At 38.0% G+C, this 25,934-nt stretch overlaps 3 protein-coding genes across 3 annotated transcripts; 1 reads left to right on the top strand and 2 right to left on the bottom strand.

Annotated features, from left to right (window-relative positions):
- Positions 1-1,296: 1,296 nt before the first annotated feature.
- On the bottom strand, positions 1,297-2,265 carry LOC113354781. Its single transcript, XM_026597876.1, has one exon. The coding sequence runs from the start codon at positions 2,263-2,265 to the stop codon at positions 1,297-1,299; it is 969 nt and encodes a 322-aa protein (XP_026453661.1).
- A 1,256-nt stretch (positions 2,266-3,521) lies between these two features.
- LOC113354765 lies at positions 3,522-5,996 on the top strand. The gene has a single exon (XM_026597875.1). The coding sequence runs from the start codon at positions 3,522-3,524 to the stop codon at positions 5,994-5,996; it is 2,475 nt and encodes an 824-aa protein (XP_026453660.1).
- Positions 5,997-16,332: 10,336 nt separating this feature from the next.
- Positions 16,333-25,396, bottom strand: LOC113354733. Its single transcript, XM_026597874.1, has 7 exons — positions 24,747-25,396; positions 23,658-23,750; positions 22,824-22,897; positions 18,559-19,148; positions 18,291-18,468; positions 17,371-17,732; positions 16,333-16,873 (listed from the first exon to the last, which is right to left on the bottom strand). Exons 1-6 carry the CDS (start codon positions 25,394-25,396, stop codon positions 17,668-17,670), a joined length of 1,650 nt encoding a protein of 549 aa, XP_026453659.1. The 3' UTR covers positions 16,333-16,873; positions 17,371-17,667.
- Between the last annotated feature and the right edge of the window lie 538 nt (positions 25,397-25,934).

The raw sequence follows: 25,934 nt of genomic DNA, 5'->3' as shown, positions 1-25,934 counted from the left end.
GCAACATGTGACCAACGGGTCGAAACATCTACCAGAACCATAAAATACATGAATGGTCCGCAGTATGGATGTATAGGTCCACAAATATCACCTTGTATTCTTTGTAAAACGGAATATTTTGTTTTGTATCTTTAGCATATGATGGTCTGGCTCCTGTCTTTGCTAAAGAACAAACTTTACAAAATGAGTGGTGTGCTTTTGACAAAGTCCACGAAGTAGAATGAGAGAGAGGTTGCACATCAGTTGCTTTAGATGTCAGTGACTGGAAGACGTTGTTACTTTGCATTGTAACTGTCTTTTGTCTCATTTTACTTTTCTCTCGAAAGAAAGGATGTCCGTGTGAGTTCTTTAAAACACGGATCATCATATCACGACCTGGGTGCCCCAAGCGGTCATGCCAAATCTTGTATAAGTCACTGTTCAACAGTTCATCGTTGGTAACAACATGTGATTAGATAATCCGAATAGTTGTAGTGTACAAACCACTAGAGTGACTCATTAATTTCTCTAAAATGCGTTTTCTTCCACTTGTATTAGAGATAATATTTATATATTCAATTCCATTTTCACAGTGAGTTTCCAAGTGATAACCATTTGCACGGATATGTTTGAAGCTCAACAAGGTACGGTTAGCTCTTGGTGCATATGGAGCTTCTGTGACTTTAATCATTGTGCCATTTGGCAACAAAAATTGAGCATTACCTCGCCCAATGATCACTTGTGATGATCCAATCATCATAGTCACCGAGGATTTATAAGGAATTAAGTCAACAAATAGTTGCATATTTCTTAAAATAGCGTGTGTGGTGCCACTATCAGCTAGGCATTCAATCTCTTCTGAGGATGACATTCTTACAAGTAAATGGTACTTCAGAGAATTCGGTCACATAATTCTATCATGCAATAGATTATCACAGTAAAAATTAAATCCAAAGCATAATAAGTACCCGTAAAAATTAGATCCATCAACAAAAAAACGATAATTTAAGGCTAACTAACATAGTTTAAGTCATCAAAAGAAATATTTAAACCAAAGTCTGCTAAACCACAAAGTAAGAAAATAGACAAGTTTTGAGGTTCAAAGGATAACTAAAACCAAATAAATAAAAATAACAATCAATCAAAGTTAGGTGTTTCCATAAGGGCATGGTTCTTGTTGCCCTGGAAGTCTGAAATGGTGAAGTTGGCATTTGGGCATGATCATGTTCTTACACACAATTGAGCTTCTTGATCTATAGATTCCCGATACTTTTTGTAGATGACTGCTACTTTGGCACTAGCTTTGCATTGCTGGTATCAATGTCCGGATATTCCACACCTGTAACAAGGTGCATTCTCATTCTCGACCTTCTTAGACACGGAGTTCTTATGTGTTTTTTCAACAGTATTGCCCCTACCACTAGGTCCAGAAGTAACATCTCTAGACCAGGTATTTGAATGGCCTCCACGTCCATGGCCTACATGCCCATGGCATCCACGCTCATGGCCCTCACGCCCATGGCCCCTTCCACGATGGCCCCTTTGTCCTCTTCCACGTGGGTTATTATCCCCACGTGAGTATAGAGCATGAGAATATGAATCAACATTTTTAACCCTCTTTTCTTTGGGGTATTTTCCCTTGTTATCCTTGCCATAGTTAGCCTCGGGAGTTTTATTCTTCCCGGGGGCTCTAGCATTGTTGTTTGCTAGAACTTCATTGTGCCTTTTGGCCACCCGCAATAAGTTGATCAACTTGCTGAAAGTTGTTAATCTCTTGTTATTAACTTCTATGCGGTATTGGTTGGCTAGAATAACAGATGACAAAGGGAAAGTAGACAATGTGTTTTGAATCATATCTTTATCTGTAAGTATTATCCCACAGAAATTGAGGTGTGCTTGTAGCTTAAGCATATCTCTTTGGAAATCACCTACCTTCACATAATAAAGAAACCGGATGTCATTCCACTGTTCATTCAACTGTGGGAGAAGGCAATCCTCAATGCTCCCAGAACGGCTTGCTAGTGCATCCCACAGTTCTTTAGGACACATTATGTGTTGGTATCCCCAAAGGAGATTAGGGTCAATATGTGCCTTCAAATATCGGAGGGCTTCAGCCTTTTCTTTTTCAGTTGTTGGGACAGCATCTTTGTCAGTAGAGGGTGTGATGGTGTGGGTGCATTCTTTTGCTACGAAAGCGATCTTCACATCAACCATCCAACGGTGATACTCAAGTCCATCTATATCCAACAGTCCAAACTCTTGTCGGATATATTCCGTCTTGCTCATCTATACAAGACAAGTTTAAAGGACATTAGTATGAACCATTCCGATACTATATTCCCAACAACCAAGTTCCTTTATGGATTGGGAAAACCAAGTCTCTTTATGGTTCTTAAAGTATCCCATTTGAGTCAAAATCCAACGGATGACAATACGCCATTAACAATTGAAATGAACGTAATTTTTAAAATTAAAATGTATTTCATATTATGATAGTGATGAAAAGAATTAATACGATCACATATAGAACACACGATACATAAAACACACAGATGGTAAATGTATATTAATAATAATTATTGTTATTATAGAATACATTGAAATCATCACAGAATACGTTATAAAGGACAAGGCAACGACTACGTTAAAAAGAAACAAATAATAAAGACATAACCTTACGTTACACAGAGAACAGTCAAAGTCAGACACTCATAATGACGTTCAAAAGAAAAGAAACGGACATGCAAACAGACAAAAAACGTACGTCACAATCAATAATTTTTTAGTGAATATAGATAGACACACTAATAAAACAGTGGAAAGACATAAAGCATATGGAGGACCAGTACAGATCAGACGTGATTGGTAATTATAATGATAAAAAAAATTGCTTCTCTCATGGTGCACACAAGACATATAGTCAAACTGACGCTTATGACTAATCGAATCATACCAGGTCAAATGGTACAGACACGGATGGCATATGCCCAAACAGACACAATAGTATATATATATATATATATATATATATTAAAAATTATAATATTATATTAAACATTTGAGCATAGGTTCATAAACGGACAAAATATTATAATATTATATTATTTCTTCAAATATACTTATCATTCAATCAATCATAATTACTAAAGAAAAAAAACGATGGTACCATTGATTCAGAGAAAATAAGTAAGCAAGTGCAGATACAACTATATGAGCATATTGTCATGTGCCTAGTATTGTTGGATGCCTGTACTGTGGGTGCCCCAATATTTCCGTGTCTGCCTTTATCCTAAGCCCTGATTGGTAGTTGTTAAGTGGACAGGTGTTGAGTCCTCATTTGTTCTAGCTTAGGATTCCAATTCTTTTTGGTTTGATTTATTAAGCTGTAATGAACTTCCTGTGAGCGGTGATGAATTTATTGAAGTAAATAGAGGTTTCTACGGCAGAGTTACTCAGTTCGATCAATTTCCGGTTCTCTGAATTATTAATCGTACTAGTACAGTACAATTGGTATCTAGAGCCGTTCCTTCCTATCAATTACAATGGTTGCTCCGACGTGCAGAGAATTACAGGATACTAACAATAGACAACAGGGAGAAATCGATTCCTTACATCAAAAGGTTAATCAGCTAGCCTTACAGCTCAATACAACATCGACTAAGGAGGATGTACAAACAGTGAAGATGGAGGTTGAAAAGAGTATACAGTCTCTTCGATCTGAATTCGAGAAGACTTTGAGATCTCATCTGACAGAATTTTTTTCTCACAATCCAGATCCGGGGGAAGCAGAAGGTTCTACAGGTGGTTATGCTCATACTGAAGGTAACGATTTGTTTGCTCACACCAACATTCGTAACCCTCACTCAATTAATCGTATTCCTAAGCTCGATTTCCCTAGATTCGACGGAGAGAACCCAAAAAGTTGGATACAGAAATGTGAGTATTATTTTCAGATGCAAGGCGTTCCAGACGTCAATCAAACACGAATGGCTGCTATTCATCTGGATGGAAAAGCAACTAAGTGGTATGCCAATCTCTGTATTACCCAACCCCATATTTCTTGGACTTGCTTTTGTGAAAATATTTGTGCTCGTTTTGAGAACCCAGCTCATGATAATATTGTGGGTTTATTCAATAAGTTGGTTCAGTTGACTACAGTTGATGCTTATTTTGAAGAATTTGAATATTTGAAGGCATTGTTATTGAGTGTTCACCCACACTTCCCTGAAACTTACTTTATAGCTAGTTTCATTGGTAGCCTGAAGGAAGAACTAAGGGGTTCATTACTAATGTTTAACCCACAGACATTGTTAAATTCCTTTTCCCTTGCTAGAATGCAAGAACAAACACTGAGCTTACAGCATAGGGTGACCAAGTACCCACAAAAACAAATTCATACACCCATTAATTCTAGCAGGCCCTTCACTCCAGCCTCCTTCACCTCAACGCCACCTCCTCACCCAGCTCCTACTCCACCAGTTCCAAAGTCTAATACCATCATTCCACTTAAAAAACTTACACCTGAACAAGTGCAAGCCAGGAAGGACCAAGGCTTATGTTTCAATTGTGATGATTATTATAGACGAGGTCATATTTTCAAGAAACAATATCTTTGTGTTCTGATTGGTGAAGAACCTTCAGGCAGTTCAGAGCAAGAGGATGGGTTAATTATGGACACAGAGGAAGCACCTGTTGTAGAAAGTGATATGGAGATCTCCTTGCATGCCCTGACAGGGACTGTATCGGCTGATACCATTAGAATTCCTGGTATACTGCACAAGAAGCCCATCTCTATCCTCATTGATACAGGTAGCACTAACAGTTTTATTTACAGTGCTCTGGCAAAGGAACTCCAATGTCCAGTGACCCACACTGCTAGCTTACTAGTGACTGTGGCCAATGGAGAGAAAACAATAATCTCAGGTATATGTTCTCAACTTAATTGGTCAATGCAGGGACATAAATTTTGTGGGGACTTACGACTAATTCCATTGGGGGGTTGTGACATTGTTTTGGGGGCTGACTGGCTAAGAAATTTGGGTGATGTCTTATTCAATCTTTCCAAGCTCTGTATTACATTCACATATAAGGGTAGGAAGATCACTCTTACTGGAGCTCCACAAAAATCTTCTCTGAGCATGATGAGTGGTTCAGCAGTTAGGAAATTCCTTCAAAAACACTCACATGGGTTGGTAGGACAATTATTCTCCATCTCTTCCCAACCTCCTCCTTCACCACCACCCCAAATTTCTTCCTTGTTAACTCAATACAAGGATGTCTTTGATGTGCCAACAAAACTTCCTCCTACAAGGGCCCTAGACCATAAAATACCATTGAAACCAAACTCAGAACCAGTTAACCTCAGGCCTTACAGATACCCCTATTTGCAGAAGGCAGTGGTAGAAAGCTTAGTCAAGGAAATGTTGCATACTGGTATAATTCAACCAAGTAACAGCCCTTTTGCATCTCCTATTCTCCTTGTCAAGAAGAAAGACAACTCTTGGAGGTTCTGTGTAGACTATAGGAAACTCAACAGTCTCACCATCAAGGATAAATTTCCCATTCCAGTCATTGATGAGCTCCTAGATGAACTGCATGGTTCCAAATTTTTTACCAAGCTTGATCTTAAGTCAGGTTATCATCAAATTAGAGTCTCCCCTTCTGATATACACAAGACTGCCTTCAGGACTCACCATGGGCATTTTGAATTCAAGGTTATGCCATTTGGCTTCACTAATGCTCCTGCTACATTTCAAGCTCTTATGAATCACATTTTTCAAGATCACCTCAGATCATTTATACTGGTGTTTTTTGATGATATATTGGTTTACAGTCCAACCATGGATTCTCACTTAATTCACCTCCAAACCACATTGGACATTCTCAGGGCAAACCAGTTAACTGCCAACTTTTCTAAATGCTCATTTGGGCAGCCTGAGATTGAATACTTAGGCCACATCATTACAGGCAATGGAGTTGTGGCTGACCCAGCCAAAATCTCAGCCATGGTGGATTAGCCTGTGCCCACCAACATTACAGGGCTGAGAGGGTTTTTGGGTCTTACTGGATACTATAGGATGTTTGTGAAGAATTATGGTATCATCAGCAGACCCTTAACTGATTTACCGAGGAAGAACTCCTTTCATTGGTCTCCTGCTGCCACGACTGCTTTTAATGCTCTCAAATTGGCTATGACCACTACACCTGTACTTGCACTACCTGATTTCAACAAACAATTTACCTTGGAAACTGATGCATGTGACTCAGGGATTGGATCTGTACTCATGCAAGATCAAAGAGCTATTTCCTTTTACAGCAAACCCCTTGGTCCAAGAGCTGCAGCCTTATCTACTTATGAAAAAGAGCTCTTGGCAATTGTGCAGGCTGTTACAAGATGGAAACAATATCTTCAGGGCTCTCAATTTATCATCAAAACTGATCACCGGAGTATACAATATCTTTTGGAGCAGAAAATTTCCACCATGCTGCAACAAAAATGGCTCATCAAGTTACTAGGCTTTGACTATGTCATCCACTACAAAAAGGGTTCGGAAAACAGAGTGGCTGATGCACTTTCAAGGAGACAGCACGACACTTTACAATGCCAATCCCTTACAACATCCACTCCAACTTGGACTCAGGACATTCTTGCAAGCTATGTCTCTGACCCCAAGGTACAAAATATTATTCCTCAGCTGCTTCTCACCCCGGAGGCACATCCTAACTACTCGTACAAGGATGGCATCTTGAGATACAAAGCAAGATTATATGTGGGAAGCTCAGCAAACACACGGTCTCACATTTTGGAGTCTCTGCATGCCTCAGCTGTAGGAGGTCACTCAGGTATGCAAGCAACTTACCATAGAGCTAAATCCCATTTCTTCTGGCCTGCTATGAAAAGGGAGATTTTGTCCTTTGTTTCCTCCTGTGATATATGTCAAAGACACAAGGTGGATCACAATTTCAATGCTGGACTACTCCAGCCCTTACCCATTCCAGATCATGCCTGGCAGCATATATCAATGGATTTCATTGAGGGTCTACCAATGAGTGAACGGAAGTCTGTCATATTAGTGGTTGTTGACAGATTGACCAAGTACAGCCATTTCATTGGTCTGCATCACCCCTACACAACTTCTTCTGTAGCTAGAGAGTTCATCTCCACTGTGTTCAAGCTCCATGGCTTACCGGCTTCCATTACATCCGATAGAGACAAGATCTTCACAAGTCACTTTTGGCAGGACCTCTTCAAAGCTCTAGGGACTCAGCTAAATTTGAGTACGGATTATCACCCCCAAACTGATGGGCATACTGAGCGGGTCAACTATTGTCTGGAAACATACTTACGGTGCATGTGCAGTCACCAACCCAAAAAATGGCACAGCTGGCTTCCCTTGGCAGAATGGTGGTACAACTCCACCTTCCACACAAGCTTGAAAATGAGTCCCTTCCAGGCTCTGTATGGTTATGTAGATCCACACTTGGCTTTTCCTTCTTCTGCCACTTCTACAATCACTGATGTAGCAGATTATATGAAGCAACGCGCTGATATTCTTTCACTTCTCAAGGAAAACCTCCACACTGCTCAAGATAGAATGAAGTTTTTTGCGGACTTGAAGAGGACTGAAAGAGTGTTTCAGGTAGGAGACAGGGTTTACCTCAAGCTGCAACCATATAGGCAAGCTTCTGTTGCCCTCAGAAGGAACTTGAAGCTAGCAGTGAGGTTTTATGGCCCCTTCACCATCCTACAGAAAATTGGCACTGTAGCTTACAGGCTAGCTCTTCCACCTGACGCAAGAATCCATCCTGTCTTTCATGTATCCCAACTTAAGAAGCAACTGGGTAACTCCGCAACTCATCTCCCTACACTGCCTACTCTTGACACAGATGGCCAAATTTTGGTAATACCTGCAGCTGTTTTAGACAAAAGGACTGTCATCAGAGGAGGGGTTTTTGTTCCACAATTGCTGATCAAATGGACAAATGCTATTGAGGCGGATGCTACTTGGGAAGACTCTAAACACATAGCTCATCATTTTCCACAGTTCAAACCTTGAGGACAAGGTTTTTCTCATGGGGGGAGTGTTTGTCATGTGCCTAGTATTGTTGGATGCCTGTACTGTGGGTGCCCCAATATTTCCGTGTCTGCCTTTATCCTAAGCCCTGATTGGTAGTTGTTAAGTGGACAGGTGTTGAGTCCTCATTTGTTCTATCTTAGGATTCCAATTCTTTTCGGTTTGCTTTATTAAGCTGTAATGAACTTCCTGTGAGCGGTGATGAATTTATTGAAGTAAATAGAGGCTGCTACGGCAGAGTTACTCAGTTCGATCAATTTTCGGTTCTATGAATTATTAATCGTACTAGTACAGTACACATACACGGCATAAGATGGGCTGATTTGAATAATATATATGATCACGACGGATGATTTCAGTAAGAACATATGATTAGGTCAGAATCAAATACGGTAGTACATGAAAATAGCTAGATGTGGCGGAATAGTGTGAACACATCAAACAAAACATGGTTATGAACCAAAGACAATTGTATGCACGCACCGAGATAGAAAAAATGCGATCATCCTGGTACACATTTCAGAGTTTAGGTCATGCATAGTTCACAAAAAAAACAAAAAAAACTTAGGCTTAGTTGTTAGATTTGAAAAAAAAAAAGCAAACCATTAGACCAACATTTTGACACATCAATCATATTCATAGATGGACACAGGAAACATGATATGCGGACAACCATTTTTTTTTTTTTAAAAAAAAAAAATACAAGTGGAGCATACAAGCATATGAGAGCAGATCCAAGAAAAATAAATAAATAAAGAGATGAAATAAAGAGATACAAGCATACGCGGACAACCATTTTACACATCAAGCCATTGTAGACAAGTGGAGGATCTCACTCACATCAAGAAATGAAATAAAAAGATAGGTGTAGATATAACTTTTCGATTTATTGAAAGAGGAAGAAGATAAAATAGAAGTACTAAAATCCCTGATTATAATGGAGCTTTCTTAAACAGATAATTTTCTTCTTTTTAGTGGCTAAGCTTCGATTGAGAAGTATAAGACCGATCGTAGGTTTGTTCGATTGTTCAATGAAATTTAAAAAAAAAATCTTGACTCAGGGAAGAGCTCGTTGCTATGACGTTTTGGAGTAAGAATGAGAAAGAGAGAAAAGAGAGAGAGGAACTTTTCATTAACCAGAGAAGGGAAGGAACCCCATTACATATGTAAGTATTCTATTTATACAAGAGTAAAGGATTAAACCCTAGTCTACCAATGGACCGCACATCCATGGGCCATAGGCCCTATAACATAGTAGTATTAATATGAGAATTAGAATATGGTTTATAAAGGAAAGTGGGAGAAGAAAAATAGGGGTTATAAAGATAAGTTAGAGAGAAAGCTAGGATAGGAAGATGGAGGTAGAGATTTTTGGAGAAAAAGGATAAATAAAATCAGGAGGATTTTGTATCAATTGAGGGTAGAATGCTAGGCCCTTTCTCTTCTGGTGTTTTTCTTCATGTGCTTTCTTGTATGATTTTGTATTGCTAGGTTTCAGAAATTTATTCGCATAACTATGTATATTTGATTGATGATCGGGATTGTTATACTGATAAATAACATGATTGTTATGCTTCAGAAAAAAAACATGATTGTGTATTATTGGTTAAAATTTGATAATAATCCACCGTAAGTTCACCGTTGAATGTTTGGTTGAATTTGGATGATTGTTTCTGAAATTATGGACAGTTTCGCTTTGCAATGGTTTGGGTGTGATTAGGCAACCTTAATGATTTTATAATAATTTATAATCTTGACAAAAGTTGTATTCATGTATGATATCTTTCGTCGTGCTTTGGATTTGATCAATTTCAGGTTATTATGAATTTATCATGAATTGTTTGGTAATGACATGTAATCTGCCCAGTTTTAGTATGCCATTGTAAATTCAATAGATTTTGTTTGAACCGTTGGTTTTCTGTGAATTTTAGGTGTGCAATTGTTTATTGAGTTTTTTATGTTCTAATAAAATTTTAGGAAGATCGGATAAGATGTATGATCTTAAGTGTGTGCAGTTAACTTGTTTGTATAAATGCCCAAAAGAAACTCTTGTTGTTTTTCAAATGTTGTTAAGCCATGGTCGCTTGTATTGCTTGTAAAAAAAATGATTTCAAAAATGGAAATGAGTTCATGTTTTACCGTTAGATGGAATATGGTTTCACGTTAACAGCGGGTAATGATCCCCGAGAGTTAAATGGGTAATGATCCCCAGGTAGGAACTTGTGTTTCCTGACCATTGATGGCGGTTGTTTTTGCCAGATAACGAATATGAAACGGGTAATGATCCCCGAGAGAAGATTAGTATGATCCCCATAGGAACTTTTGTTCCTGACCATCGACGGCGGCTGTCCATGCCGGAGAAACGATAGGTGGGTGTACGAACCAAGGAAATTCGTACCATGAAATCAATTGTTAAAACCTAAATTGGTAGATTTATTGAAAATATTGTTGGTGTTATGAACTCAATTGTGAAATCTAATTGGATGAATTATTGAAAGTATTATTGGTGTTATGAACTCATGATTGAAGGATGATTTGTTGAAATAATATTAATATTGTGAAGTCTTGTTTTGAAATATTAAGATGATTTCGTAGAAACAATATTTGTATTGTGAATTCATTATTGAACAAATGAATTAAATGATTTGTTGAAAATAATACTCGTGTGGTAATCATGTTGATTGAATATCTATATCAGTGATTTGCTCGAAATTATGTCGTATGCTCATGTTGTATGTTATTTGACTCATTGATAATGTTATGCATGTTTTGAGATTGGGGGTGCATTCTACTGAGTTGTCATCTCACCCCAATTGACATCCTTGCATATTTCATGGAAGTTGGAAGTGGAAGTTAGAAATGTGTAGCTTAGTGATTTCGTTGTGTCCCTGTAATTGCTTGACGTGTAATTTGATATCATTGTTTATTAGAAATGTTATTAAAGATGTTTAAATAGTGAATTATTGTTTTCTTTAAATTCTATTGTGCTTGGCGAAATAACTTAAACAATAAAAATATATATATGCATAAGTCTCTTTTCGACCCATAACGCTTTGAGTTCGGATCTTCATATGAGTTTGGCCCTGGTCCGGAACTCGGGGTATTACACATATTGTGCTATCCAGATATTGGTAGCAGTTCTGAAACTCTCATTTAATCATTGAAACATCGTTAAAAGACAACAATAGTAATCTTACACATACCACTAGCTTCAAGTAATTTTCAAGTGATTAATTGATCAATACGAAACTTCCCAAGTTAACATCAAATGATTGTCTCACACAAATCATGTAAGATGTTCAAGGTAATCTCAACATGATCATCTTGACTTAATATTTAGTTTCCAACAAATAAATTGTCTACAACTAAACTCGTCAAGTAGATGATGAAGTTTAGCTAAAGCTAAAAAGCTTCCAATACGTATTTCAAGAAATATATAAACGAGATAAACTCGACTCGAAATTTCAAATGTGTATAATGCAAAGTCTATAAATCTATACGACTTAGTCTCATTAGAAGATAGAATAAAATAGACTTCTGAGTGATAGATAAGTTTTAGTCTTCACCTACCTTTTGTTGATGAAGTTCGTCCAAGCTCTTCAGTAGATCTTCTTCTTCAATTGGTGAACACCGTGAAGTCTAATGCTCAACTACACACTTATATCCTAATCCGAGACATAGCTATAAGTAGACTATAAATCGAGTATATAGTTTTGACCAATTAAACTTGACAAACAAGTTTGAGATAACAAAACTTGCGAGTTCGACCGAGCAGTGCTCTAACACTTTGTCCAGGTGGTAGGAATTAAGAAATACCATCTATCAAGAGGAATTTTTTAAGTGAAAACACATAGAAGATTTCATCAGTTTCTCTGTCCAATAGGATTTAAACTGTATACATCCTTCGAATGTTTCTCATAACAAAACTTCCCTAAACTATGCATTCTCTAAAACTATGAACACACTAGACAGAAGAATTAAGTTATCCACAACTAAATCCTTGGATTTAATCTTGATTCGGTACCTAAACTCTTGACGTTAGTAGCAGAGAGAGATGAAGAAAGATTACCTGAAGCAATATCACACTTTGCTCTTTTTATGCCATGTCTCAATCTGTTAATGGAAGATCTAGGAACATAGATTCTTTCGTCAATATTAATATGACTTACCACTCCAAAATCAGTGACTATGTTAGTAGGAAAGTGATGAAGGAAGATTTATGGAAACTAAATCTCTTGTTTTACTATTATTATTATTATTTTTATTTTATTAATGATAATTTTAGTAGAAAAATAATTCAAATTTGGATTTATTAATTAGGGCAATTTTAAAATAGAATAGAAGTTTATTTTAAGAGTTTTAATAAGTTAGGAAAGTTTTCTAAAGGTAGTAGATACCTTGGAAAACAAGTTTTTTATATTTTTGTTAAGTTTAGGGTTTGTTTATTATCTATATAAGGAGCTCCAAAAACGAAAATTGAGATACTTTTTTGATTAATCAAAATTATTTTATTTTCATTAAACTTGTTGATTTTATTGATTTTGATTTTTTATTCATAGTTAGATTTACCCCGAGGTCTAAATACTAATATTATATCTATAGTCGTTTTTCGTAGTGAATTAACGAGGTTTAGATATATCTACAGTCGTTATTCTTAGAATTAACGAGGTCCAGATAAACCATATCTATAGTCGTTATTTTTATTGATTTAACGAGGTCTAGATAAACCCGTAGAGTTTAGGATATCTCTTTGAAGAAAACCTAATTTCTACAAATTTTATCGGTTACTTTTTAATATTTCATGCTGCTGCGAAAATTATCATATCTTTTTAACGCTCGATCTGCATCAGAAATCCTTTCTTTAAATATTATGGTTTAAAATTATTATTTTTAAACTCATCAGATTTGAGAGAAGTAACATAACAAGTGATATGTTGCAATGTCCTTCATAATGTAGACGATTTTGAACTCTAAAGTTTTGAGGAACAATCCTTTGTATTATGTCGTTTGATATGTGATGACCAATTCTACCATTGTTGGCAGTACTGAGTATTATAGTATATGAACCATTTTCCTTAGATTACTTAACATTCTGATTCAGAAGATGTCCTTTTTTATCACAATGAGAACGATACATTTCGGTATTAACTTTTCTCGAATTATGATTTGGAACAGATGCCTTTTTAGGTTTTGTTTTTTGAAGTGAAGTTCTCAACAGTTTCTCAGAAAAAAAAACGGGAGTTGCTTTCCTACAATCAGAAAATGTCCTTGAGTTGGGAACAATATTTGATGTAGAACAAGAGTTATCTTTTAAAACATGAATTTCCTCTTTCAAGGACTTACACTGCTTCTGAGAAAGGAGAAGATTAGATTCAGACTTATCCTTTAGCACTCGAAGTTTATCCATCTCAGTATTATGAAGCTCAATCTTACGTGCTTCCCGAGCGGCTGCTTTTCTGACAGTATCCTCAAGAATATCAAGCTTTTCCTTTATGAATTTTAGTTCTTGAATGACTTTGTTGATATTGTCAGAAAAATATTCAACAGACTCGCATAGTTCGCATTCTTTATTAAGAGATTGACTGAGTTCATATGCATACTGAGAAAACCACTCTCGGAGTTCTTTTATTTTGGAAGCCTGACATTCAATAATCTGAGTATCTATAAAAATCAGTACACCTAGAATGCATTACCTCCTTTCCTGAACTAAGTATGATGGTTGGAATACTTGTTAAATTATTATCAGGCCAAACTCCAAAGAGTACCTACCGTGAAATTGGTATCGAGAATTTTAGAGTCGTCAAGTGGATCGAGGCTGCACTGGTTGCAATACTGAATGCTCCCAATAGTATTATTCCAAGCAAAATAAACCATTAAAAGGTTTTCGGGACTTGAGTTTCTCTCCGAGTCATTTTAGTTCGTTTTGGGCCAAAACTTTATACTAAAAGATCCGGATCATTGTGATAGTTCAGTTGGACTAAAATTATAGACTACAAAATGCGGATTATTCCTACTACAATGGGGATTTGTTCACCTTAATTTGAAGGGCTTGCATTATGCCGCGGACGGGAACTATTAATCCCAAACACTGCTAATCTTATTTTTTGTCGTAAACAAGTTTCTTAATATATATATAGATAGATTTCTTTAATCTAACTTAATTTCTTAATTAAAAACGACTAACTTTAATGTCGAATATTAATTTCCAAAACAGTTTAAGGGTCCACGATCGGGGTTATAGGTCCCGACTAATTTGACCCGATCAACAGAACACCGGACGGAAGGCCCCAGCTAACTTAAACGTTCAACCTATAGATTCAACCGAATCACAACTAATTTTAATACGGAGACTACGTTGGACTCTAGATTTTCTAATCCATAGACATGACTATTTGATCCAACCAATAAAATACCAGGACCATAGGCCCCAACCAAGCACTGTGATGTTCCCTCCCGGGTACTATGACATAGTTAACTAAACACGATATTCTGACATGGTTATTAAATATCGGTTCTGTGGACCCCAACTAACTTACATATTAACTAAAATATTGTAGGAGGATACATACCGGCCAACGAACGACATAAAAATATTGATTAGAGGTTGAGACCCAGCTGTAAACCGGGGTAATACTTAATGCCCGTGGACCCCGACTAACTTACATATTAAACAAAATATTATGGGAGGATACATATCGGCCAACCAAACAAGATAAAAGAGTTGGTAGAGGTTGAGACACGTCCGTAGGTCGGCGTGATACTTAGTGTTATTATGATTTTACGGAAAGAAACCAGTTAATATAACCGACTAATTAAAATACGAGAACCTATAGTTCCAACTAACTTACAAGCCAACTCCCGAGCCGTAGGCTCTGACGACACCTAGTAGACTTTATAAAATTCATTCCTAAATCTTTATAACTGGACCCTTCCTCTTTGTTTATTTGCACAACCGGTAATCAAAAAAACAAACAAAATAAAAATGGGTCGTGAGTTATAACCCAAAGGTGTCACTATCCATCCATCAAAAACCCATCAAAGCAAAAATAACACAAAAACCCCAAATAATATGAATATTTGGGGGTTTTGTATCAATATCCACCACTACCATCACCAACCACAACCACTACCATCACCAACCACCACCACCATATCCACATCAATATATGCCAGCACTACCATCACTAACCACCACCACCATATCCACCATCAACTACCACTACTAGCAACCAACACCACAACCACCAACAAATACTAGCACTACCATCACCATAAAAAGCACCACCACCAACTAACACCACCACTAACCGGAAACAGTACCACCAAAATTTGATTTCATCATAAACTTACTGTTTCATCATTAGATTTTTTGGTTTCAGGATAAAAAATAGGCAAAAATAAGATGAACCCAATTTTGTTTGGGATTTTTGTATCAATTTTTAAAAATTTGGGATTTTTATATCAATTTTGTTTAATATGGAGTTTTAATGGATCCCAACATTATTATTATTATTTTATTTTTTTACTACAAAAGGGGAAGTTTTATTAGATTTAAAGTTAAGCAGAGACTGCCAATAAGTTTTCATCAGCTGTAATTGTTGTTTTTAACCAAGAAAGCATAAGTTCTTGCCAATCTTGCATACTAGAAAATGAAATAGCTTTTCTTGCTATAGTGTCTGCAACATTGTTGCCCTCACGATGAATAAAAGAACATTTCCAGCTCCTGAAATTGTTTAGAAGAAATAAAGAGTCTGCTATTATGCTTGAATTAGTCCATTTTACTATTCCTTGCTTTCCTTTTAAAGCATTCACCACTGTTTGACTATCTCCTTCTAGATGCAGTCTATCAATTCCTTTATCTTTCGTCCACTGGATTGCTTCAAAAGCTGCTAGTGCCTCTGCTTGCTCAGGATCTGTTGATTTTGTGTAGAGTCCTCTAGCACCATTGCCTGATCTTCAAATGGATCCCAACATTTGAATGGAGTTTTTGTACTCCAAATTTGATCACCTTAGTGTTTTACTATTAGTTCTGAAATAAAAAAGATAGAGGTTGAGACCCTTCCATAGGCCGGGATGATACTCAGTGTTACTATGATTTTACGGGAAAAAACCCAGCTAATATGACCGACTAGTTAAAATACAGGAAGATTCCGTTCCGCCTAACTTACAAGCTCAACCCCGGGCCGTAGCCTCAGGCGATACCTAGTTGACTTTATAAATTCAGCCCTAAATCTTTGTAACCGGACACGTCCTCTTTGTTTATTTGCCCGACTGGTAATCAAAGGTCATTCCGAGAATCGAACTCGGGACCTCTCGCACCCAAAGCGAGAATCCAATTCGAGTCTGTTATCAGACAAATACAACATAACAGTTTTACATGGTTCACCCGTCATACTCCATCTGTTTGAACCGTTCCAATTTGATGGAGATATTTCCGACGGGAAGATTTAGAACTCTCAAATTATGTGAATACACAGCTAATTTACAACTCTCAAGTCTCAACCCCAACAATTATAAGGCCCTCATGGTTTTTACAGAATCTTTCCAAAGTTGACCTAGAGTAGCAGTAGCTAACTACTACAAAGGAAAAGAGTTTCACAAAATTGTCTGGGCCAGCGATCATGCGAGTCTCCTTCGTCAGAGTCTGCTTGTCTTCCGTCATGAAAAAAATAGCCAGCCCTGATTTCCAGCTTCTTGGGCATTACAGTAGAAATCTCTATACCCTTGTTACAATTCTACAGGAATTTTCTGCAAACAATACATAATACTTCGTATACCACCAGCGCAATTCATCCTCATGTAAATCATGCCTTGTTTACCTGGAAGAAAAATAACTAATACTTTTCAAACAGATCGAATTCTGACAAGGAGAAGAAAGTTGATCATCAATTTATGAAAACGAATTTAATGTTTATTAGAATGTACTGTATAAGTATTTCTAGAGTTTATTTTACATAAACCAATTACCTGCCCTACGAATATCACGAGTAACAAACAGTAGATACAAATACGAGATCTGTTAGCTATTAAACCACAACTGCAAGTCCATGCGTTTCAAACATTAAGGAGTACAGAAAAGAAACAAAGAAGGTGAAGCATGTTCTACTTGCTCATTCTATAGCTTCAACTGATGGTCGGCAAGTTTGAGTGTACATAGACCAACAACATAATATACTTTCTTAAGGTGCTCCTACTTATGGAAATATAAAATTATAAAAGAAATGAAACCAAATGAATACAAGCTTACAGAATATCAAGGAAGATAAAAAGTTTTGATGGAACCATTAGACCACTCTGAAGAAGGTGAGCTTATTACCATGTTTGATCGAGTTACACATGCAGTACTTCAGGCATTCACGTTTCACTCATTTATAATGGCCGAATCATCAAAGTTCTTTTCACGAACTGCTAACGTATTAGAAAATAATGGGGACCGAATCGTCTGCCACATATTGAAATATGCATATTTAATATCAAACTGCATATCGTACCGTGCCAAATACCCATCTATCAAATTTTAACCTCACAACAAAAATAAAACAAAGAAAGAAGGCTTCAGAAGAAGGAAAAACTTAAGTGTGAGAAACAGGGCTCGTAGAATCCATACAGTAGTTTATCGCAATGGTGCGTCCTCTGTTGTCTGGACTCTGTTTAACATGATGAAACCACATACTTGGCCTGCATTAACACCAACTAATCAGCCATATTCTCTGTTTTTGGATAAAAAGAAATTCTTACCCTGGCTTGGACTGGGCTCGACGAAACTTGGGCTTTGATTACTACTAAGTAAGCAAAAAAAGAAAAGAATTCTAGGGCTTGCTTCAGCCAGTCCTAGTCTTGGCATAGTTCCGCCCCTGCCTTGACTAATCAAACATGCTAAAGTAGCTTCTAATAATGTGCACCCGGTGAAAATCTAGAGTAACTAAGCTATTAATTAGTTTCACCATCATATGGCGAGGGTTTTAAGGTCTTAACTACTTAAGCATCAATATTCCACTGGTTTCATAGGATAACAAATATTACTTGAAGATGGTTATCCCAGTATTTCTCATCCATCCTTAAATAAAATGATTATTCGCCTTCTAGAAGTACTGGTTCATTTGACTAGAAATGGAAGAGCCTTTGTAAATTCTGAACAGCATCAGCATTTCAAAATTCACATAATATTGCCCATTTACATTTCACCTTTTTAGTTTAATGGTACTATATCGTTCTCCAAAGTCTGAAGTCGAATACCTATTTCATAGAAACCGCCAAACAATTTTGTACACTCGAACGGCCTGGGACCATTGAAATATAAAGGGAATTTTGAAACTTCTTGGTCCTTAATTGCAGCAGGAGGATAAGGGTTGACGCTGCACCAAGGAACATGTCGTCTGGGTTCTTCAAGCTGCAATGTCAGTTCTCCAGTTTCCTGAACGAAAAATGCATACATACAAAGTTACTGAGTGAAAGATTCTCTGACTAAACACTGAAGTAGTTTTATTCTGACTACACAGAATACCTGAGATAAAGAGTAGCGTGCAGCAGGATAGTTTTGAATGTATAAACGGTGAACATCAGTAGGAGGGAGGAGTAAGAAATGCTTCTCTCCAGTGATAACAGCGTAAAGGTTTTCGTAATGATCTTTGTGAAAGGAGGTGGTTGATAGATGATTCCCTATCCATAGGTTAACGGCTTCAGGATGGCATCCAAGGGCTTCGGTGGCCCAAGGAATGTGAGTTTCCACATCTGAGGATAAAGATGAATATTCAGAGCGAAAACAATCATTCTGCTCCTGAGCATAAGCCACAAATGGATCCGAGGAACCTGAAGAGATAAGTCGAAGGGCTTCCGGGAATGGCATGAGTTGGGTGTGGGCAGATGCAAAGCAGAGAGATGACAGTGAAGTGGTGGTGGACCTGGTGGTGGTACTGGTAGCAGTGGGAGATGGAACCAATGCATCAGCTTGGCCATCAGGAGTGAGATGAACTGATACAATTGATCGAGATAGTTTTTGGGAAAGATAATCATCATTATGTGTCCAATTAGTTAAGACAGGCCAGTGTTGAATAGCATTGGAGATAATGCAAGGTTTGTTTGGTGAGACATAGTCTCGTAGAGCATCCACAGTGGGCGAGTATAACCAAAAATTTGGGATGAGATCGTAACACAGTGGGACGGAGTAAAGATCAAATCCCAACCAAAGATCAAATTCCAGACCAAATATGGTCGCGACCAAATCCCAAATTCTAATATAGTCGGGCGTAAATTTAAAGTACGCTTGTTGCTGGGCGTAAATTTAAAGTACGCTTGTTAACGGGCGGAGATTTAAATTACGCCCGATGAAATTTTAATTAAATAAAAAAAAAAAGAATGAGGCGGACTTTAAAAAGTCCGCCTGTTAAAATTTACAAAGAATGGGGCGGATTTTTAAAGTCCGCCTGATGAAATTTTAATGGGGCGGACTTTTAAAGTCCGCCTGATGAAATGTACAAAAAATGGGGCGGACTTTTAAAGTCCGCCTGATGAAATTTTCCAAAAAAAAATGGGGCGGACTTTTAAAGTCCGCCTGAAGAAATTTTAATCATGTACCGTTGCGTCACAACACGGACTAAACCCAAATTTTGGTCTTTTTTTTGATCTTTGATCTTTGGTTTTGATCGCACCACTGCAGTTGCTCTTAGAGCAACTGCAGTGGATGACCAAACCTATAATTATGGTCCATGGACGAGACGCAAAGGGACGGAGTAAAGATTAAAATCTGGACCAAAACCAAATTCAGGACCATATTTGGTCTGGGACCAAGACCAAAATATATATAGTGGAGCGGATGTATAATCACCGTTTGTCATCGGGCGTGTATATAATCTACGCTTGTTGTGAAACGCACGTAAAGTCACCGCCCCATAAAGAGGCGTGTATATAAGTTACGCCTGGTTGAGGCGTTGCTGAAATGTTCGCCTATTGGGATGTTGCTAAAGTTTACGCCCACGCCAGGCGTTCATAAAATTAACGCCCCATTGAGACGAAGATTATACATACGTCCCAACCCGGCGTTTATATAGTTAACGCCCCACGCCCGGCGTTTATATAGTTAACGCCCCAGCCCGGCGTATATATAGTTAACGCCTGTTGTTGAGCGGACTTAATAGCTCCGCTCCATTTACATGTGCATAGAACAGAAGATCAGCGTTGAGAATTCTAACCACAGCTTTTATTGCCAACAACTACAAAGCTTGAGTAGGAAACCACTTGGCTAACAACAATTTGGTCTTTTCTCACTGAACTTTTCTTATTGAAAAAATAGAAACGGAGTTATTTACTTACAATTACTGTTTCCACTGAATAATAACCACGATCCACATAGTCTCCCATAAACAAATAATTGGTATCTGGACACTACACCAAAAGAGAAAGAAAAAAAACATAGATTAAACCCCAAATTCATCAATGCATGCATGTGCAAGAGATTTTCAACACAAACAGGATTATCACAAGGAAACCCAGTTAACAATAGCCTTCTAATCATCGAACATGTATCATGTCCCCACTCAAAACAATGACCTTTGAACTCATGTGTTCTTCCTCGTTCAAAAACTGCTACATGAAAAGCACGATTAGAATGCTTTTGTACATCTGCACACGATCTTATCATTCTGTAAGCATGTGATTTCCCCAAGTTTGCATGCCGTTTTTTAGAGCAGTTGCAGGGGATAAAAGCTAGGAGAGCATTAATTGAGTAGGAGGCGTTGATTATACGTACGCCTGGTTGAGGCGTTGATTATACGTACGCCTGAATGAGGCGTTGATTATACGTTCGCCACACCAGGCGTAGATTATACCTACGTCCCTTCTCCGAGCGTGAACTATATATACGCCCCACAACCAGCGTATTCTTTACCAACGCCCCACAACCAGCGTAAACTATATCCTCGCCTGGACCAGACGAAGATTATACGCACGCTCCACATGCAAGCGTAAATTATACATCCGCCCGACTAAATATACTCCACTGCCTTAACGTGACACTACAAACTAAACTCAAATTTGATCGTTTGTTTTGGTCTTTGATCTTTGATCTTTGGTCTTTGATCTTTGCTCTTAGAGCGTCCACAGTGGTACGATCAAAACCAAAGATCAAAGACCAAAACAAACGATCAAATTTGAGTTTAGTCTGTAGTGTCACGTTAAGGCAGTGGAGTATATTTAGTCGGGCGGATGTATAACTTACGCTTGCATGTGGAGCGTGCGTATAATCTTCGTCTGGGCCAGGCGGGGATATAGTTTACGCTGGTTGTGGGGCGTTGGTAAAGAATACGCTGGTTGTGGGGCGTACATATAGTTCACGCTCGGAGAAGGGACGTAGGTATAATCTACGCCTGGTGTGGCGAACGTATAATCAACGCCTCATTCAGGCGTACGTATAATCAACGCCTCAACCAGGCGTACGTATAATCAACGCCTCCTACTCAATTAATGCTCTCCTAGCTTTTATCCCCTGCAACTGCTCTAAAAAACGGCATGCAAACTTGGGGAAATCACATGCTTACAGAATGATAAGATCGTGTGCAGATGTACAAAAGCATTCTAATCGTGCTTTTCATGTAGCAGTTTTTGAACGAGGAAGAACACATGAGTTCAAAGGTCATTGTTTTGAGTGGGGACATGATACATGTTCGATGATTAGAAGGCTATTGTTAACTGGGTTTCCTTGTGATAATCCTGTTTGTGTTGAAAATCTCTTGCACATGCATGCATTGATGAATTTGGGGTTTAATCTATGTTTTTTTTCTTTCTCTTTTGGTGTAGTGTCCAGATACCAATTATTTGTTTATGGGAGACTATGTGGATCGTGGTTATTATTCAGTGGAAACAGTAATTGTAAGTAAATAACTCCGTTTCTATTTTTTCAATTAGAAGAGTTCAGTGAGAAAAGACCAAATTGTTGTTAGCCAAGTGGTTTCCTACTCAAGCTTTGTAGTTGTTGGCAATAAAAGATGTGGTTAGAATTCTCAACGCTGATCTTCTGTTCTATGCACATGTAAATGGGGAGGAGCTATTAAGTCCGCTCAACAACAGGCGTTAACTATATATACGCCGGGCTGGGACGTTAATTATATAAACGTCGGGCGTGGGACGTTAATTATATAAACGTCGGGTTGGGACGTATGTATAATCTTCGTCTCAATGGGGCGTTAATTTTATGAACGCCTGGCGTGGGGCGTAAACTTTAGCAACGTCCCAACAGGCGAACATTTCAGCAACGCCTCAACCAGGCGTAACTTATATACACGCCTCTTTATGGGGCGGTGACTTTACGTGCGTTTCACAACAGGCGTAGATTATATACACGCCCGATGACAAACGGTGATTATACATCCGCTCCACTATATATAGTTTTGGTCTTGGTGCCAGACCAAATATGGTCCTGAATTTGGTTTTGGTCCAGATTTTAATCTTTACTCTGTCCTGTTGCGTCTCGTCCATGGACCATAATTATAGGTTTGGTCGTCCACTGCAGTTGCTCTTAGGAAACGGAGTGGCGATGGTGGACCATCCAATCGTTCTACTCGTGTAGACGTACCTAAACTCAGTTCTCGAACATCCTCTTGCAATTTCTGCACAACTTCCTCCATTTAACTAAGGCTAGAGGAATCAATACAAGTTATTAATTAAGATTCTGGCTTCACAATATCCATATATGTGTTATTGGTTTTCTATGAATTATGATTGTTCATTATCAAAACACAGTAAAACAAATGAGAAAAGAGGAAAAAGACGACTAACCTTGGTTACAGAGAGAGGGACGAACTTGGTGATGGAGCTCCCAATGAATCGAATGCTCAGCAAAAGTTGGAACCCTGAACCAAAAGAAAAACCCTAAAAGTTAAAATCCCCATCAACGGGAGATTTGTTGGATTAACCCCCTAGCCAGGATCTTTGATTTACCCAAAAACACATACTAGGAATCGCTTTACCGATTTGCCTCCGGATTTTCACTTATCTATGATTATCTATCTCAAAACAAATGGGTTTTTCTTTCCAGATCCGACGGTCCGGGATAAGATTTCTCCCGCGATCAAATACTCCCATCTTTTCTTTTCTTTTTATAATCAAACGGTTACAAATTTAGCCGTCACACCTAGTAGACACTAAACTGGAGGCCGAACCATTACAGGGCAGTACACAAGACAAGAAAAGTAAGCTAATACAACAAAGAGGAAAATGAAACGAAAGGAAAAGCGAATAAATGTCGAGACAAGAGTTGTTGCAGCCAGATATAGAAGTATACATCCTCACTTGATCCAGTTCTACAGAAGAAATCTCTGATTCCGCCAACTTATCATTAGTGTCACTATGACCGTGATTACAGTAAACCACTACTGGTGCCCCTTTCAAGACGTGGGTATGTTGACGTTTAATTCTCATAAATGAGGCATGCGTGACATACAAAGATGCATCACTCCTCCAAAGAAGAGGATGACTAACAAAGGTGAACCAAGACTTGTTTCCTCCAAACAGAAGAATTGCATTAGACTGATTGGAAAAAAACTCGAAGTGAAAGACTCCTAGAAGACCTGCCGAGAAGAAGACGCAACCCACTGAAAGAACCAGACGTACCATTTATGGTCAATAACCAGCTTCATCTTAGACTTGTACCAATCATAAGTACTGATAGCCCAAGCCCCCGTAGGTGTAAACTGGCGTAAAGGTCTAACAACAAGATATAACCAACTTACGAATAAACTGAAGACCGACAAATCATCCCAAGAACTCAACGGACTAGACTGATTTGGAGAAAAGGCTTTAAACATGAGACTCATATCATACTCCATAAGGGACAAAGAAGTGAGCCCATTCCACACACGAGAGAACCAATAAAGATCTTATTCAATCTTTCGAAAAACAATGACTTTGATGGCTAAAAGCTTATAGAAAGCTTTACAGGTATAAGTATAACTTAGACCATACTCATCATACTGCTCAATATGTCTAGAAGAAATATTCTTATCAATCCTCATCATACTTGAGACACACCAATCCTCATCATACTGCTCAATATGCTTATCAACCCCCCAAGAATGCAGGAAAGGATTAAATCTCAAAGAAATTACCATCGACCGAAAATTATTATCCACCTTATTACAAGTGCTCAAATGACATCCATAATAACAAATCCACTTAACAGACTCGCCATCCAAGATACACATCCAGCCACACAAAACTCGAGAGAATAAATAGAAATTACGTCTGATTTGTCTAGAAGATATAATTATCGTGACTGTTAACTTGTTCCAATTACAACTTGCATCATACTCTCTGAATGTCAAGTTAATAATAAGACCCTTCCACTCTCGCGAGAACAAGTAAAAATCAAGTCTTATTTGTCTACAAACATCCACATTTTTGACTGTAAAGTATTGGCATGCAATAAAAACAGTCTCAGAAAACCCAACTTTTAGAGGCCGGCCAAAACAACAACTGTCTATAACAAACGGGTACAAATCCTTTTCCACCTCATGGAGATTTTCTATATAGATAGGCTCGGGGGAAGCAATCAAAGAAAGCTTCCCGTTGTCATAATTTTTATCATTCTCTAGGAGATGGACATCATGATGTGCTAGGCTAACTATTATGAAGAAATAAACCACCACAGTCTCCATGTGAGCAAAGAAATACTTTCCACTACAGGAGATAAAGGAGAAATACCTATAAATATTCGAAGAGGACGAGACGTTATTTGCATCTCCAACTGTTGGATGGACCGATCCATTGACTAGATCAGTCCAATTACTGATTTGACCCACCGATTCACTTTGACCAATCCAAGGAATGACTTGACCCACCATTTGACTTTGACCAAACTGATTATTGACTTGACCCGATCGTTGACTCTGATCGGACATCACATTGACCAAGGAAGACTGCCCGCTGACTTCATTTAGGATTAGGTCATCAGAATCATTGGTGTCGATTGCCGGAAAACAGTTATAACTCTCAATACTCCCGGTGGTCCCCAAAGACGACATTTCGGATAGAGCATCCCGTAGATCTTTAGCTATTCCGACTGTTGACTCGAACCAACCCTCGATCTGACCAACCCAAGAATTGACTGGACCGATATATTTATTATCAAAAGCGGAGACTTGACTTATGACTAGGTCACTTGAATTACCATGCACATCTACTTGTAAACTGTTATAGACCGCCGTTTCAGAAGGACCGTCGGAGAAGAAAATCTTATCGGAGGAAAACAACTCTCTATCCCCTGAAACTCCAATCTCAATAGCCTTAACATTGTTGAACACTGTAATTCCTTCTTTCTCGTCAGAGAGTTTAGGATCAATCGAATCCGTCATTTCATTTAGAGACTTTATCATCTAGAACTGGATGAAGGTCACCTGAGAGAATGATTTCAGAATCCGAGAAACTATTATACCTCTCTGAATATCTAACAACACGAGCAGAAGGAAAAGAAAAGCCTTTATCAGCCAAATTATTGACTTCGTGATTCAGTTTACTTGGGGCCATAAATTGTTTTGTTTGATCACAAAAGGAATTGATCCCAAGAAGCTGATTAACAAAGGGTTTTCTAGAGTTAAGATTTAACTCCAGTCGATTCAATAATTGGCAGATCTGATCAACCTCCATGAGAAAACAAAATAAAAGGGAAGAAAAAACTCTAAAGAAAAATTCAAACCCGCTTGCACAGAAGGGTTTTCGAGAATTAACGGTAGATCCAAAAACTACTAACCAGACCACGAAATCCCAAGAAAAATCACAAAGAAAACCAAAAAGGAAAATTAAGAAATAGAGAGAAAAACTAAGCAGAAAAGATGAGAAAAACAGATCTACTAGAGTAAAGAATCAAGGCCTCAACATATGTAGAAGAGAAAG

The sequence above is a fragment of the Papaver somniferum genome, chromosome 1 (genome assembly GCF_003573695.1).
Source record: "Papaver somniferum cultivar HN1 chromosome 1, ASM357369v1, whole genome shotgun sequence".
Taxonomy (NCBI): Eukaryota; Viridiplantae; Streptophyta; class Magnoliopsida; order Ranunculales; family Papaveraceae; genus Papaver; species Papaver somniferum.
This window is presented reverse-complemented; position numbering and strand designations above follow the sequence as displayed.